Here is an 18,377-nt window from a genome sequence, read left to right as displayed (position 1 = left end):
GGAGTGAAGTGCTTATGGCACAAATTTAAGGAAGGACTCACTCTAAGGGGCAGGCAATGAGCCAAAACATGAGGCAAGCACCTGCTGTTTTACTCTCACCTCCAGTCCATCAGGAATTGCACTTAACAGCAGAAACAGCACCCTGATTTCTGCATCCCCAAGGTCTGTCCTATACTAAACTTTGGCACTTACACCTTACTCATCATCTCTGTGACCCCTCAAAGAACCACAGGGCCTGCCTAATCTTCTAGTCTGACGGTACCAAACGAGGAACCGGGGAACCCAGCAGAAAGAGTCACCCACACGTATACAATTGGAACACTTAAGTTTTGAAGTTATGAAGGTTGGAAAAAAGAAGCATTCCAGGAGCTCCAAAACTCTGTTCTTTATAAAGTTGGCCTTGCGTTTAAAAGTGGTTTATAATTTTTAAGCATGCGTATTCACACTTTCAATGGAAATGTTATCATTTTCCACATCTTTTCCCAATTATTGCTATTTAACTGAATCAATGTCATCACCCAGGAACGCTGAAAAGCAATAGCATACCTTGTGGTTAACAATGTTAGTTTTAATAAAGCAGTTTCATACAAAAAATAAATATAGGATAGGGTTTCATCTTCATGATGCAATACTGTTCTCTTCCTACTTATGGTCCTCTTCAATGCTACCGAAGAGCAGACACAGGAAGTTTATAAGTTAGAATCAACAAAAACCCTACATGATCACCTCACTGCATAAAACGAGACACTTCATTTGTTTTAGGAGTACACCCAAACACACCACCACACCCAGCAGTGTTTCTCAAGGGTCCTAAGTGGAGTTCCTTCCTCTTGTGACTCACCCTTTCCCACACTATGGAAACAGTTCAACAGCAGGAATGCAATTAGATCTAAGCAATTAGGAAAACTGCTGTCCCATCTCCTCAACTGTGCATAGAAAGAGCTCTGATTAGTAGAGCTTAACTTGTACGACCTCTTGCAATAAAGCTCTGTATTAAGGCTAAATCACTTCAAGTGGCTTGAAGACAAGTAATATTTGGAACAAGGCCTTTCACATCTTTATTTAAAAGCCATAAATAAGCAATTTAAATCTACCTTTCCTATGGCCATGTCTTGACCTCTACACGGAATCTCTTTTCCAAAACTGTGCAGGCCTGTGTGTTCCTCTCAACACAAGACAGCAAAAGCTATTTCCAAAGCAAATTAGTGATGTGGTGAATGTTAAGGAACATAGGGGTTTTAGTTTATCACCAACAGGTTCTTTCTACCAATGATCTTAATTACATACATTTAATAATTAAGCCAAGGGAAAACACTCAGAAGCTTTTCACGTATAACACTTACCAGTAAGAGCCTTTCAGGGCTATGAACTTGCATGTTCTCAGTAATAAATTCCCAAATAAAATTAAGTTCATAGTTTTACATAAATAAGTGTATTAAAATTATGTTAATATAAATATATTTTAATTACAAAATTTAAAATCATAACAAAGAAATGGAAAATAAAATTTCATAATCGATAACTATGATCATCTTTGTATATCCCCCACTGGTCTTTTCCCATGTGAATTTTTACATGACTATTATCAGGTTGTACCCATATTTTTTATTCTGATTTTTTTCACTTATAAGATTTTCATATCTTCCATAGAATTTCTTCATATAGCAGTATAGACTATGGCAAAACAGTCCTGCATTTTCTACTGCCATGTAAAAATTACTACAAACTTAGAGGCTTAAAAACACTTATTTATGAGTTCACAGGTCAGAAGTCCAAGTGGGGTTGACCGGGTTCTTTGCTTAGGGTCTCTCAAGGCCAAAATCAAGGTGCCAGCCAGGCTGGTTCTCATCTGGGAAGAATTCACTTCCAGGCTCATTCAGGTTATTGGTAGAATTCCATTCCCTGCAGCTATAGGCCTGAGGTCCCTGTTTCCTTCATGGCTGTCAGCCCAGAGCCTCTCTCTCAGCTCCTCAAGGCCCCTCGCATTCCTTCTCACATGGCCCCATCCATCCTCAAGCCAGCAACAACATACCAAGTCCCTCCTGTCCTTCAAATCTCTCTGCCTTCCAATTCTGCTGCAACCCAGAGAAAAGTCTGTTTTTTAATTCTCATATGATTAGAATAGGTCCACCTGGATAATTTCCCTTTTGTCTAACTTGAATTCCAGTGGTTAGTAACCTTAAATTACATCTGCAAAATCTCATTTACCATGTAATATAACATAACCATGGGCACAGTATCTCATCAAATTCAAAGACCTGGAGATTAAGGTGGGAAATCAGGGAAGGCCATTTTTAGAATTCTGCCCACCACATCTCTGTCACAATAGAAAATGTATTTCTAACTGTGGATTATATAGTCAAAAAGCTTAAAGGTCATCTAGCCGATGGGCTAGAAAACTTTAACATCCTTTCGAATCCTAAAATGCTAAAAAATCTAACATTTAAACATGTTAAGGAAATAAAGTGTAAGGTTATTTTAGTAAAGAAAATAAAATTATATGAATTTAAAAATTAGTTAAATTGAAAAAGGAGCTGAACTTTCCCCTAGTTTAAAAAAAAAAAAGACATGTTTTTGCAAAATTGTCACCTTTTGGAGCCAATTTTCTAGTTACACCAAAAGGCGAAGCATGAATGTGGAAACAAAGGTTAGCACCAAATCATAATGCCTGGGTGAACCAGAAGCAAAGAACTCTGAAACCAGTGATAACTTCTATAGTACAAAACTCTAGGTTGATCCTTGCTATAAAGAGTAGAGGAGGGGACTTCCCTGGTGGCGCAGTGGTTAAGAATCTGCGTGCCAAGGCAGGGGACATGGGTTTGAGCCCTGGTCTGGGAAGATCCCACATGTCACAGAGCAACTAAGCCTGTGCACCAGAACTACTGAGTCCACGTGCCACAACTACTGAAGCCCACATGCCTAGAGCCTGTGCTCCTCAACAAGAGAAGCCACCGCAATGAGAAGCCCGGGCACCACCAGGAAGAGTAGCCCCCGCTCACCGCAACTAGAGAAAGCCCGCGTGCAGCAACGAAGACCCAACGCAGCCAAAAATAAAAATTAATTAATTAATTAAAAAGAAAAAAAAGAGTAGAGGAGGTAAATGGGCCAAATGAAAACCTAGCTCATAGACTGTCTATTCTACCCAAGGTTCATTATGGAAAACTAAGACTAAGGATACAACCCTGGGATCAGGCTGGCAAGGCATTTCAGAGGGATTCGGCCAGCTGAGTTTGGTATGAGATAGTCCCCATGCCCACCACATAAATCTAGCTAAAAAAAAAAAAAAGGAAAGGGGAGGGAAAGGAAGGAAGGAAGGAAGGAAGGAACCAAACCAAACTGAACCAAATCTGGCCTATAGAAGGTGCTAAATCAATATCTGTTGAATGAAAGTAGAATGTAATAGACCATAAATGTTTGTTAGCCTTCAGGAACTGCCCCCCCTCTGGACAGAGAAGAGAGCTCTTTCTAAATCTCAGCTACTAATGGGCTAAACACTGCTAATAGCCTGCCAATAGGCTGACACTGGGTCCAAGGTGGGGCAATCTTCAAGGGGACTGGATAGCAGTTCCTGGGAGCGAAAGAAGAAAATAAGGGCAGACAATAAAAGTGCTAAGACCAAAAAAACGTCTGAGAAATAGGAGTGGAAGTGAAATTTTTAGTCTCAGAGTAACTGTAATTTATACAATGGCAAATATACAAGTAGATAGAATGTCCCTCAGCAGAATTCCAAAGACTTGTTCCCAGCAAAATAAGTGAGATTCTGCCTATTTGTATTAACCAGTGGAAAGAGTATATTGATAGCTATGAATGATACCACGGAATGAGAAGCTCATACAGTTGTAAATATAAAACACTAACTGTAGCTTCAACTGTATCAAACGCACACATAACGTCTTCCTCAGGTGGCAAAACACTCTAAATCAAGGGTTCTTATTCACCTCTGCTTACAATGATTATTAGCATAGCAAGTTAAGCTTTCAAAACTATTTTTCAAACAACATCATCAGAACTTTGAGCTATTCATCCAAATTGACTATGAATCAGTGTACTTTAAAACGAGGCTAAGTTGCTACCATAGGAAGATGGAGACAGTGTTCTCCCCGCCCCCCTTGTGAGTTATTACCTCCATTCTGGGACTGTACCTTCCCCACACTGCATCAGGCGCAGGGGACTTAGTGGGACTCGCTCAAGGCTAGCAGGCAAGGGCTCTGACCACTTGTCTGTTGACTGTGTGGCTGGCAAGTCACAACTTCTCTGGGTCTCAGGTGACCCATGTTTCTCTAATGGATGCCTCTTCTCCATCCCTTCCAGCATTGTTATGATTCAGGCCCTCACTAATCCTTGCCTACAGTAGTACACTCATAAACAATCTGCCCACCTCAAATCCATCCTGAACAGAGCGACCACGGTAATCCATCTAATAAAACACTTTTGATCATATGACTCGCCACTTCGGCATACACAGGACAAAGTCCAACACTTAACAGTGTAGCGTATTTTAAGCCATTCCAAGATGGCTTAACCCCAACCTCCCCTCCTGCCTACCGCCCCTTCAATCCCCTTGCCTATTATTTTGGTGGCAAAAAGGTAAGCTGACAATCCAATTGCCCCTTCCTCCAACTCTGACATTTCCCCTCTCCATGCCTCTGCTCTTGGTGTTCCCTCTGAAAGAAATTTCTTCTTTCCTGGATCACTCCTACCCACTTCTTTTAAGTTTCAGATCAAGAGCCTCATCCTGCAGACTGGTGGTGGCCAGGGGGCAGGGGAGTTGGGAAGCAACTGCTTAATGCATACAGCGTTTTCTTCTGGAGTAATAAAAGTTTTGGAACCAGACAGAGATGGTGCTTACACAATACTGTTAATATACTATATGCCACTGAATTGTTCACTTTACAGTGATTACTTTTATGTTATATGAATCTCACCTCAATTTAAAAAAAAAAAAAACTGCAGCAGCAGCTCCCCCTGCAAAAAAACCTTCACCAACTCCTCAGCCCCAGATTGGATCAGCACCTTGTACATTCCTCTATCACAGCAGTTATTACTTTATATTATCCATTTATAGAGCTCCCATACAGTATTTTGAGCCTCTTTATCTTCCTCATCTTCTCATCCCCCAGTGCTTAGCCTAGGCCCTCAAGAAATATTTTTTTTAATAAATAAAAAAAATAGAGATACCATTTACCTCCCTTGGGGCAAAAGGCTAGGGCAGATGATCTTTTGAAGATCTAGGTTATATAAAAGCCTATGAGAGAGCTTCCCTGGTGGCGCAGTGGTTAAGAATCCGCCTGCCCATGCAGGGGACATGGGTTCAAGCCCTGCTCCGCGAAGATCCCACATGCTGCGGAGCAACTAAGCCCATGCACCACAACTACTGAGCCTGCGCTGTAGAGCCCGCGAAGCCCGCGCACCACAACGACGAGTAGCCCCTGCTCACCACAACTAGAGAAAAGCCCACTCGCAGCAACGAAGACCCAACACAGCCAAAACCAAAATAAATAAAATAAAATTTTTTAAAAAGCCTATGAGATCATGTATTAATTGGAAAGAAAAAGATCAGGAAAGACTGCTATTCATCTGGTTATAAAGGATAAAAATGGAATGACCTCTGGTGAGATTTTTTCAGTGAGTAATAGTAAGAACTAACATTTATTGAGCTAATTGCAATTATTAACCCCATTTTCCAAATAAGGAAACAAATATATTTAAGTAATTTGCCCAAGGTCATAAAGCTGGTTACTGGGAGCAGCAAGATTCAAGTCCAAGTCGTCCAGACTGCAGACCTTGACCCTTTAACACTAACACACCAACCTGCCCCTTCACACTGCTCCAGGCATAGTTTCAAGAGCTATGAACAGACAGTCTTTGGCCCACAGTGTGCCTTTTCTGAGACTGAAAAAACACTCCATTTTCCACATTTATCTACTTATCCATTGCCATGAATATTGTTTATATTTCATAGCGTTTTAAAAATACAGAATGTTAATTTTTTAAAAGAATCCAACAGTCAAAAAAAATAAAGGTGAATCATAAAGTAGATCTCCCATTAAAAAGACCTCTCACATGTCAGTCAGCAAGTGTTTACGGGCTATTCCTCATGTACACAGCAGAAAAGATCAGAGTATGCCAGCCTCACTAGAACCACACACAGAAAGACTTCCCCACTGTAGACTCATTTTCACGGTACCCCAACCTCTGCATAGGGTAAGTATCTTGTGGATAAGAAAACCACAGAATAACAAAAACCAGCTAGAAGAAAAATTACACATTCACTTTTTTAGTTGAGAAAGCATGATTGTTTTACGTCCTTCCCCCCACCTTTAAAAATGACACAATCTGGTAAGAAAAAAATTAACCAAAAGTCAATGAGATTTTTAAAAATATATTTGTGCATCTGAAAGGGAAAACTTTACTACAGAGGTAATGTCAAGCCTTGACAACATATCAATAAGGTCAATATTAAAAACATATCATTTCCCCCCACCCCAAAAAGCATATACCCTTTTAGACACACATGTATACATGCACACACACGTGTGCACGCACATACACACACACCCCTCTCCAGAGAGTAAGCCAACAATTCTTAGTTCTATTGGATTCTCAGGACTTACTTTACCCATACATCCTCCATCTAATGCTAAAACCAAGGATGATGGGATAATATACTGGGTGAACATACAAATATACACAACAACAAAAGGCAAAAGGGATACAATATGACAGTATCAATATCAAACAATGTAGAATTCAAGACAAAAGTTATAATGGGACAAATTACAGATTTTTATAATCACTAGTTACACTTTAAAAGAATATAAAGTAGCCAGGAAACTTAACGTATCAATTATCACAAAATTAAGTACATAAAGCAAAAACTGTTTGAAATATACAGGTGAGAGGACAGAAACACAACTATAGTGAAAGACACACTACTCTCAAAGCTACAATAGGCCCAAAACTAAAAAACTAGCAAAACTAAAGATATAAAGCTCTTAAAGATCAATATGAACAAGGCATCAACAGAAAAAATGGTCAAATAACACGAATAGACAATTCTTAAAACAAGAAGTGAAAGTGCCAATAAGCATAAAAATATCACCACACTCCCTAGAAATTAAAAACACAGATTAAAGCAAGAAATTTTTTGGTTCATAAATATGTTTTAAGTAATAGGATCCATTATTGGAAGGGTGTGTGGAATGCAACAATTTTATACACTGCTGGATGGGACACAAATTGGTTTTGAGACTTACCATAAAAGGCCTTCCTTTTGCCCAAACACCCCACCCCACAATTTTTTTGGTCTTTGGCTTAAGGTACAAATCCCATAGCTTTAAATTTTAAATTATATCAGTTCACAATGGTTAAGGACACGGGTTCCAGAGTCAAGCCACCTGGCTCTCCACTTATTAGCGATAGCACCTTGGGCAAGTCAATTATTTAACTGCCATCTATAAAATGATGGCAATAGTACCCACTTCTTAGGGTTGCTGTGAGGATTATGTGAGTTCATGTAGAGCACTTAGAACAACGCCTGGGACATACATGCTCAAAAAATATTGACTATTGGCACTTGGACTTCTTATAAGTTATTTCTATTTAAGTAAATTCACTAGCATTTACTGAGTTCTCCTAATGGGACATTTGTATCTGCTCAAGTCATTTCCAATTACTTGTAATTTTAAGTAAAAAGTTTCTTAGAATCAAATATGATTCAAAAAGACATACATATCATTACTGCGGCAGTAAGGTAATTAAATGCTGACTAAATAACAAAGAGGCACTATGAGATCTTTAAAAATAGCCTAACCTGTGGTTTATGATCTGGTGAATAGAATTACAATTGACTTGTTTTGTTCTTTATCTTCAACTATATTTTGTTTTCTACAATGAGCATGTATGACTTTTATGGGGGAAAAATAAGATTTTTAAAAACAACAGATAGCCATTTATCCTCACTGGTTCAGTCAGGCTACTCTCAGTCAATCTACTCTCTCTCAAGGGCACTTGCCAGTCTGATTCAATTATATAAATACAGTTCATCAAATCCCATCCTAGGTCAGAGCTTTAGTCACTCAACTGTATCAGTTCGTGTTTTACACTTCATTTTGGAGACTATACTATGTGGAAATAAATTAGTCCACATCAATAATATTCAGGATTCCTGAGAATAAAAAAAGCCCAACAGACAAAACTGTTTTTATAACTATAAACAAGTGAGTTTATTCTTGTGTTTTTGTGCTATATTTTTAAACCTGGAAGAGCTATTACTCTTTCTAACTATATAAAAGCTATACAAAGCTTTTAATTGTTTTATGATTTAGGAAAAGGCAATATGCATGTATTAGCCTATCATTCTGCTTATAATTTCAGGAAGTACATTTCAACGATCTATTTGTAGGCAAATTGCCTACAGAAATCAATTTGACTTCTCTTGCATAGATAAGCTCATGCAGGTGGAAATTTTCAACAATCTGTTATATGCCTTATGTGAAGTTAGACAAATGCTTGCATAATCTGTAACAGGACAGTAAAGGTTTCCATATGCTAGACATGAAACACAGAATACGTGAGTTATGTTTAAATCTAATATTCTGGGATCTAGATTTCTTCACCAAGGCTACAACCATAAGTTAAACAGGGTTAATGAGAACAAAATTTTGCTGGCTAATTTAGCTAATTCTAGGGGGGAGGGGATAAGACAGAAAATGAACTTGTTAAGTTATTAACAGGATAATTTCTGAAGATGAAACTTTACTAACTCCAGTCAGAGATCTCTCTAAATGACAGTTTAAACTTGTAAAGGAATTCTAAGTTTTAATTCAAGGTAAAAAACAAAAAGGAAAGAAAAATCTTCCTTTGACTATCCCCCCAAGCTGTCACCCTATAATTCCTTACTTTCACTGAAATTCTTGTCAATAACTCATCTGCACCATCCCTTACCAGAACACCAAAGTTTGTTTTCAAACCCGATGCTCCCACAATAGGCAATATCATTTCACAGCTCCACACCATTGTGCTCACTTCTCTTTTGCCTGCAGTGCCCTTCAAACTGTCTGTCTGGCCCAGGTTCAAGCTTCTCCTTTCTACCTTTATCCGTGACCCTACCCTACACATCTGTGCTCTCACAGCAATTTATACACACCTATTGATATATTATGGCTCTTAACATACTGTAATATTGTTATTTTATGTCTAGTTCTCTTAAAATTCACGAAGGCCATGACTTGATCTTTCTTATCATAGAAACTTTAGAACATATACAAAATAGTATCACAAAAGTAAATACAGTAGTATCATTACCCAACCACTACAATAATTATTAACTCACAACTAATCCTATTTCAACTATACCCCCCACTTACTTCTCCCACCCACCCACAGATTATTTTGAAGCAAATTCCAGACTTCACACCATTTCACCTGTAAATAGTATACTTTTAAATTGTTTCCCTGAAAGACAGACCTCTTTATAAACATGACCCCATTACTACCATTGTCACACTTAAATCTTTTAAAATAATAATTCCATAATATCAACACAAATCCAGTTGGCGTTTACATTTCCTCAATTGTCTTATAAACTTTTATTTTTACAATTATTTAATCAGGGTCAAATGAAGTCTACCATTGTGATTAGTTAATGTCTCCTAAATCTCTCTCAATATCTAGATTTCTCCTCCATTTTTTTTCTTCTTCTTATAATGTATTTTTGAAAAAACTAGGCCATTTGTTCTAGAGTTTCCCATGATTAGAATTTTGCTCATTGCATCCCCATGTTTCTCTGTCTTCTGTATTTTCTGTAAAATGGTGGTTAGCTCTAGAGGTCTGTCATATTCAGGTTTGGCTTTTTTGGCAAGACTGTTACTTAGTAGAAACGAATATTTCCATCAGGAGATAAATTATGTCCAACTGTCTTTTTTTTGAGACATTAGTAGCTACTCATAAATGACTGTCTGATTCTATAGCCATTAATTCATGGGGAGCTGTAAAATTGTGATATACTAATTCTATCGTCCCTTCTTCATCTATTAGCTGGGGTAAAATACCTGTTATAAAAAAGAAACTTCCCCTTATTGAGTATTTGGTTACCCTGAGAAAAAGCCCAAGTTTCATTCTTTCTCTTTATTTTCTGGATCTTAAAAGAACACATCAGTTCTTTATTATGAACTCAAAGATTTATTAAAGAATTCAGTCCAGTGCCACATTATCCTTATTGATGATCAAACAGGCCCCATCACTGGTCGCCTCTTCAAGTTGGCTCCCTCTCGAGTCCTGATCTTTGATAACTTCTTTGCCTTCTAGTGTGACAAAGGATGCCATGCTCATCTTGCACATTTTCTGCTCCCAACTTGGAATTATCCATTTCTTCAAAGATGACCTAATTATTAATTCAGTCTTGAGCCTAGCTCATGTGTGCCATAAATGTTTCCCAAACTAAACAAGGCAACTGCCTTATTATGAAACTAATGATTTTAAACTTGAAAAATGTGTATGATGCCCAATAAATAAATGCACAATCATTACTCCACTCTTATTAAAAGAAGTAATTAAAATGCTTAACTACTCATCATTTAAGTTCTTGGACTCATTATGTACTAAAAGACATACCAAAGCAACTCAACCCTTCTGATTTGGTATTATAATAAGGTTCAGCAATTAAAGTCAGCGTGATGACCTGGGCAAAACTGCTGCTGGGCTGAAATCCAGAAGTATAAAAAGAGGGCTTCTTTATTGTGATCTTCCTTCAAGAACCACGAGAAATACAACGCAGGGGTAACCCTAGGAAACTGTCTGAATAAAGCTTTAATTAAGGTAAACATTTTTAATTAAAGGTTGGCATCTTTAATGAAAATGAGTAAACACTGCTCAATTAAGTATCATGAGTTTAAACTAAACATAACTATTTGTGATCTTAATTTTCACATTACCACAAAATCATCAATATAAGAATAACAATAACATCCTTTCAAACACGCCCATATCCCTGAGTGGAAAACACAAATGCTTCATTCTCGAAATCACAACTAAAATCATATTTAATCCTTTATGCTTTCTAAATAATCTCAAACTTCTACTCTTGGTGGGAACCAAAAGAAGTTTTTTAAAGATTTTTCAGTTGTTATATTTGTAACTCTAAGTTCTTTTAGAAATACCGAAATTTTCTCAGGGTACTGAGACATTACGAAGATGCTTTAGAACATACTTGGTTGCTGATTTATAAAATTCATTGCCCCATTTTAACAGAAGCCTAAAGAAAGGGCAGCAAAAATAATCACTGAAGAACCTCCCAGGTCAGAGATTACCAGTATAGGTACAATTTAAAGTAGAACCCCCTTCCAAAATGTCTCCTTGCAATACTGCTTTGCAGTTTAATTACTACTCAAATTTCCTAATCTGAACTAGGTGAAAATGAAACAAGCCTATTCTCACTGTACATATAACTGTACACATAACTGACTGTATATATAATTGACTAGATCTGATATAGCATTTACAGTCATTTTTTTTTTAAATTACCACTCTTACTTTTTTTTTTTTTTTTTTGGCTGCGTTTGGGTCTCCGTTGCTGCACGTGGGCTTTCTCTAGTTGTGGCGAGTGGGAGCTACTCTTCATTGCGGTGTGCGGGCTTCTCATTGCAGTGGCTTCTCTTGTTGCAGAGCAGGCTTCAGTATGTGCAGTATGCGGGCTCAGTAGTTGCAGCTCACTGGCTCTAGAGCACAGGCTCAGTAGTTGTGGCACTCGGGCTTAGTTGCTCTGCGGCATGTAGGATTTTCCCGGACCAGGGATCGAATCCGTGACCCCTGCATTGGCAGGAGGATTCTCAACCACTGCGCCACCAAGGAAATCCCTACAGTCATTTAATTATCCCTTTCAGAAACCCGAAGCTCCAATTTAGTAATTAAAAATAAATCTAACAACAAAAATTGTCTTATTTTATGATCAAAAGCTACAGCTATCTCCAGATTTAGCTAGTAAAGGACTCTCAAATATATTCTATGCACAACTTATAATTGTGAATTATATTTATTTATATGTGTATAAACACCCTCCCATTTAGTGAACTCTAAACTCATTGACATATTTATAACCACGGTACTACCCAGAATATTTGAAATGCCTTATATAACATATAACTATAATTTAGCATGTTAAGCTAATATGCTATATTTCACATATGATAATATCATAAAATATTTACATACCTCAGTCTATTTCTAATGTGTCTCCAGATAAGCTTAAATAAATACATGAAGAAAACTATTTATGAAATACACATTTTAACATTTTTTCTCAAAGTTGTACAAATCGTGATCATTTCCCTGATGATTAAATGAATGCTTTAAGATTCAAAATAGGTAGCCACGAGGGGAAAGTGGAAGAGAAAGAAGAAAGCAAGATGTATACCTCTTACCTTACACCAGAATAAATTCTATATGGATCAGAGAGTTAAATGTAAAAATGAAACAACGAACAAAAAACTAGATGAAACCAGGGAGATTTTTCTCTTTTTTTGCTTAATATTGTAGAGTGGAAAGGCTAAGATTTAACATAAACTTAAAAAGTCACAAAATAAAAGGTTGATAAATTTAATTGTACAAAAATAACTACACTCTGCATAGCAAAAGCCACCATAAACAAAGTCATACGACAAACAACCAATTAAGAAAAAACATTCATATTAAAAAGTATTAAAAAATCCCTCGTGGCGCAGTGGTTAAGAATCTGCCTGCCAACGCAGGGGACACGGGTTCGAGCCCTGGTCCAGGAAGATCCCATATGCCGCAGAGCAACTAAGCCTGTACACAACTACTGAGCCTGTGCTCTGGAGCCCATGCGCCACAACTACTGAGCTCGCGTGCCACAACTACTGAAGCTCGCGCGCCTAGAGCCTGTACTCTGCAACATGAGAAGCCCACGCACTGCAACAAAGAGTAGCCCCCGCTCACCGCAACTAGAGAAAGCCGGCGTGCAGCAACAAAGACACAATGCAGCCAAAAATAAATTAATTAATTTAAAAAAATAAAAGGTTAACTTCCCTGATATAAAGTACATACAAATGAATAGGAAAGAAATCAACAACCAAATAGAAAAATGGAAAGGGTAAACTGTTCACAGAAAAGAACATGGAAGGAGATTTTAAAAATATGAAAAGATACTCAACTTGACCCATAATAAAAGAAATACAAATTCAAACTATCCTGAGATACCGTATTTACCTATCAGGCTGGCAAAACTTAAAAATCTGAGCGAACTTTAAAGAAAAGCATGGGAAGTGATAATTGCTCACACGTTGGGTACATGATGCACAGAGGAAATTTAACAACGTTCTTTAAAATTACATATGCACATATCCTTTAACCCACCAATCCCACTTTTAGGAACTGATCCTACAAGTATGTATACACACACACACACACACACACACACACACACTTGAAATATATACATGTTTATTCATCATAGCATTTTTTATTATAGCAAAAGATTCGAATGGGGATGCTCTGAAAGGGCCTACATACTGGAGTTTAAAAAAATATATGGAACAGCGGGTACAATGTGTTACCATTTCTATAAAGGGTGAATACTTGTATTAATATTTGCTTGTATATGCTAAACTCTCTCTGGAGGGATATGCAACCAATTGATAACACCATTGGCCTCTGAGGAATGGTGGGGGGCAGGCAGAAAAACTGAAGGACACAGGTGGGAGAGGGGTTTTTTGCTGTAAATAATTTTGTTCCTTTTAAATATTAAGCCATGTACTATGTTACCTATTCAAAAGCAAATAAATAAAATTTAAATATTTTTGAAGGCAAAAAGATTAAAAAAAAGATGCTCAGTCATAACAATACATACACATGTGACCAAATAGGACATTAGAGATTATGGTTTATAGACTGAAAAGCAGAAGGAATCTATTTCCCTTGTAAATGCATTGTACTCTATCAATGCTTGGTTTGGTTTTATTAGTCATCACACTCATTTATTTTCATTTGAATATTTTACAAAATTTATTTGAATATTTAACTAATACTGAGAGATGTTCACTTTTTCTAAGCAGGTAGATTCTATTTTTTTATATACCATATATTTCTCTTTATTTTTATGCCGTTATTTTAAGAAAAATAACAGAATGCTCAGTGTAACAAATGCTGAAGATTTAAGCTCAGAGAGATGCGCTTCATGTGCCAAATGTATAAAGTGCAAACTGGCATGCTGATAATACCAATAACAACTAAATACTCCGTATTTCTAGAAGAGGAAACAGGCTAAAATTAAGGTGTACAAACCTAGAAATGGGATGTGAATCCTTGTGCAAACCAAACGGGTATAATACTGTGAATAATCCTAGAAAAGTGTATCTTTAAAGCTGAAAACAACCTGCACTACAAAGAAGTTGTATCTTTAACTCAACTACCTATAGTGACCTCTGATATCGCTAAATGACGTTTCTGCCAATTATTTTATTTTAAAAAATAATGTTAAAGTAATCATTCCTTCTATGGGCTAATTAAACAATTTCATGCTTTATTAAACAATATCAAATCATCAAATATCATGCCATCTGAAGCTATCCCTTTTTTTTTCTTTGTTTTTTTCAGTTGGGAATTAAAGAGCCAAGTTTCGCCACAATTTCCTTTAAGTCCAAGTAAAATCATCCTAGAAGTAGTCAGGTGGGGAGAAAGGCACAGTTCTGAATTCACTCAAAAGCCAAAGCAGATTAATTAGTATTCTCATAAAAAGCATATAATCATTGGGTAAAACCTATGTAAACTTATTAAGGTCCATTTTAATTACTCCAAATGGGCAACCAGGCATTTTGAGCATTACATCTCGTTTACGTTTCTGACTCTTCCAAGACTTTTAAAATAACGTTTATTCTAATAATACAGAATGCTGGTGATATGGCCAACTCTTCTAACTTGCCAAATTATCTAAATCCCAACATCTGCAGTCAGGCTGTTTCTCAAGATTTCTGTTCTCCTGCCAACTTAAGAGAGGCCCTGAGAACTTCTTAGCGTGCACACTGAGGCCGGGCTGCAGATCTGCGCCGAATGGAGGTCTACACAGGTCTGTCCCACAGGTGAGACTTACACGGTCCCACAGGACAACCACCTTCACTTCCAGGGTCACCACCCATTGGGGGCGTTGTCTTTACAACTACGCTCGATTCCATCTGCCTCACTCAGAAATCAAACTTTCCCAGGGACCTCGCGACAGCGTCCAGGACACGACTTCCACCCAGCCCGGCAGCGCTCACCCACGGAAGGTTCGGAGTCCGGGCGGGGCGGCGCCAGGTCCATTGCCCTGTCCACCTGGACTGCGGGGCGCCAAGCCCCCGCCCGGCCCGCAGCTCCGGGGACAGAGGGGCGCCCGCCTGGGCCCCGTGGAATCGCGCCGAGTCAGAGCGCGCGTGGGATACGGGGGCCAGCCCGGGAGAAGGGAGGGGCTGGGGTCGCCGGGGAAGGGCCGGGATGGGGGACAACCCCGAAAACCGAATTGAGGAAGAGGGTGCGATCCAATCCCGAAGGCCAGGAGCTGGGAGACCCCGGGATGAGGGGCGGGAAAGGGATCCGTCGAGGCCCGGGGGCGGCGGTGGGCAGGGTCCCCAGGGTCTCCGGGCCGACGCGGAGCCCTGGCCAGACGAGGGAGGAGGAGTCGCCGGGGCCGACCCAGCGGGACGCTCTGAGGCAAAGCCGAGCAGAGAAGGACTCCGCGGCTCGCGGGAGGGCAGCTCCGGGAGTCCGGGGCGCCCACGGGCCGCGGGACTCACCGCGCTGGCGGCGGCGGCGGCGCCGGACGACGCGGGGCCGGACGCGTCCTGCCTCCTCAGGCGGGACTTGAGGCTCTTCATGGCCAAGTCGTGGCAGTCCCTCTCCCGCTGAGCGCGGCGTGTCTGATCCGCGCGCGAACCTTAGAGTCTGAGGACTGCAAGCGCGCAGAGGAGGCGACAGCGCTGGCAGTCCGGGCCCCACCTGCCTGCCACCTGGGGGCCCCCGGCGGCTGTCGGCCCCTGGCGGCGGTCGGCCCAGGGCCTGCGGCGCGGCTCCCCTCCCACAGCCAATCCGCCTGCGACCGTGGCGGGGATGGGGCCGGCCCCGACCAATAGGAATCCGGGAAGGGGGAGGGACTTCCCTTTCAAACTTAATAACACCCTTCCTCTCCCTGCTGGAGAAAAAGTTTGGAACTTCTGATGGGGGAGTGGCAGAGGTGGGTGGCCAGCGGTCTGGAGAGACGCAAGAGGCAGGCTCCAGACCATCGGCGCCTGCCTACCTGGGTGATGGAGCCTCAGGTCTAGAGAGAGCATGGGGTCCAGCCTACACCAGCTCTCATCTTCCCGGACTCCCTTCCTCTTCCCACCCACGTGCTCTTTCCCAAGTAGAGTTCCCTTCCTTCCGTCTGATCCCAGAAAGCACTCCTGGTCACCCGCACACACAACGGCTTTCAAGAGCAACTTCCCTTACATCTGAAGATGTTTTACTACACAGATCCCAGTATCTGGGAACAACCACGCACATCAGAAACTACAGAAAAAAAAACGCTTCTAAAGAATAACGTGCTGGTTGTACAGAAACAAAAATAGTTAAGAACAGACTTTGAAAGATGTTATAGAAAAATCAAAGCACATGTCCGGTGCTCAATAATTATTTGTGGAGTCCATAAACCACTGCTTTGGAGGGAAAGAGATGGAAAATGGAGGGGGACAGCTTTAATTAAAAAATGGCCAAAGTGATATAAAAAGCTGTAAAAGAAAAAAATATTGTCCTTTCTTCAAAAAAATTTTTTGTTTCCTGTAGAAACACATTACTGGTAAAAGCATACAGTGAAATTAATTCATCCTACCCAGAAATCTGGATTATTGAGAATTATTTAAGGGAAGGATGGGTAAACGGGCAAGTGAGCAACACCCAATAATTTGTTGTTACAGTGACATCTTCAAAAGTCTTCCTTGGAGTCAGTTTTTCCCAGCAAAATGTTTATTCTAGAATTCACCAAGTTGAAAAGACAAACAATCCACATTTCCGACTAGCAAAGTACTCTTTTTGTCTGAAAGGTCAGTTGCTTCTTTGAGTTTCCTTAGAATAACTCAAGGTTTTATTCAAATAGTGTAAGAAAGTTTTCAGAACTCTTTTAGAGAGACAGTATTTAAAGACCGTGTTAACCCTTAACGAAATAGTAAGTAACAATGAACTATTTGAGAAAATTAATAAATTTTCTCTTGATTAGTTCTATGGAAGGAAATTTTCTTTGACTCCTCCTCCTTCCTCAAGATCCACAGCCATTCAGTTTTGTTGGCTCTTCATAGTATCTGTAGATGGCTAGTTCCTCTGTCCTCAGCTGCTACTGCAGATCCAAAATTATCTCATACCTGGATATTATAGAAACTTTCCAACTGGTCACCTGATCTCTAGTCTCACCTCTCCTGTCACCAATAAACTACCAACCATCATCAAAAAATCGTACAAAATATTCCTCCCTTGCTCAAAAACCTTCAGCAGCTAATGAATAAAATTTACCTCCTTTACTTGGCATTTAAGGCTCAACAACATGAACGCAACCCTGTTCTCCAGCTGACACTCCAAGCAAATAACTCTTCAGCCCATTCCTCAAACATGGGTCTTGCCTTTTAATTTCCATACCTTTATGCATGTTGATCCCTCCTCCAGTAATTTTCTTTCTGTCTACATTCATCTAACAAAATCCTACTCCCCCCCAAGAATGGTGGAAGAGAGCACAAAGGGAGCTTCTAGAGTATTGCACTATTCTATCTGATTATATAACTAGTGTGCTGGTTACATAACTAATGTGTTCAGTTTGTGAAAATTCAGTTAGCCTATAGTCTTTATGATATGTACACTTTTTGGGGGGGGGGTTCACGGGCCTCTCACTGTTGTGGCCTCTCCCGTTGCGGAGCACAGGCTCTGGAAGCGCAGGCTCAGCGGCCATGGCTCACGGGCCTAGCCACTCCATGGCATGTGGGATCTTCCCGGACCAGGGCACGAACCTGTGTCCCCTGCATCCGCAGGCGGACTCTCAACCACTGCACCACCAGGGAAGCCCTGATATGTACACTTTTGTGTGTGTTATACTTTAATAAAAATTTTTTTTAAATCATACATCCATTCCAAGTGCCCACCTCTCTAGTAGAGCCTTCTCTGATCACTCAACTGAAAGTGATCTCTCCATCCTCAGAATGATTACCTTGAACCTCTCAGATAATACTAATACATATGTTCTGAACAAGCATTATTTCACTGCTAGACTTCAAACTTCTTAAAACTAGGGAATAAGTGATATATGTTTGAATTCCCTAGAGTGCTTAGCATGTACTAGGTGCTCAATAAATATTTCTGAATAGATTGATGCA

The 18,377-nt window shown here is 39.8% G+C and overlaps 1 protein-coding gene across 3 annotated transcripts in view; it reads right to left on the bottom strand.

The window, feature by feature from the left end:
- UACA (uveal autoantigen with coiled-coil domains and ankyrin repeats) overlaps window positions 1-16,022 on the bottom strand; it is an 85,078-nt gene extending 69,056 nt beyond the window's left edge. For 2 of the 3 annotated variants that reach the window (XM_030875095.2, XM_030875097.2), the window contains exon 1: window positions 15,783-16,022. In XM_030875095.2, coding sequence (XP_030730955.1) covers window positions 15,783-15,863 — 81 coding nt within the window. In that variant the 5' untranslated portion in view covers window positions 15,864-16,022. The remainder of the gene's footprint in view (window positions 1-15,782) is intronic. The other variant, XM_070044884.1, reaches the window with a different exon arrangement.
- Between the last annotated feature and the right edge of the window lie 2,355 nt (window positions 16,023-18,377).

This window comes from Globicephala melas, chromosome 2 (genome assembly GCF_963455315.2).
Source record: "Globicephala melas chromosome 2, mGloMel1.2, whole genome shotgun sequence".
Taxonomy (NCBI): Eukaryota; Metazoa; Chordata; class Mammalia; order Artiodactyla; family Delphinidae; genus Globicephala; species Globicephala melas.
The sequence above is the reverse complement of the archived record's forward strand: the minus strand, read 5'-3'. Positions and strand labels throughout refer to the sequence as shown.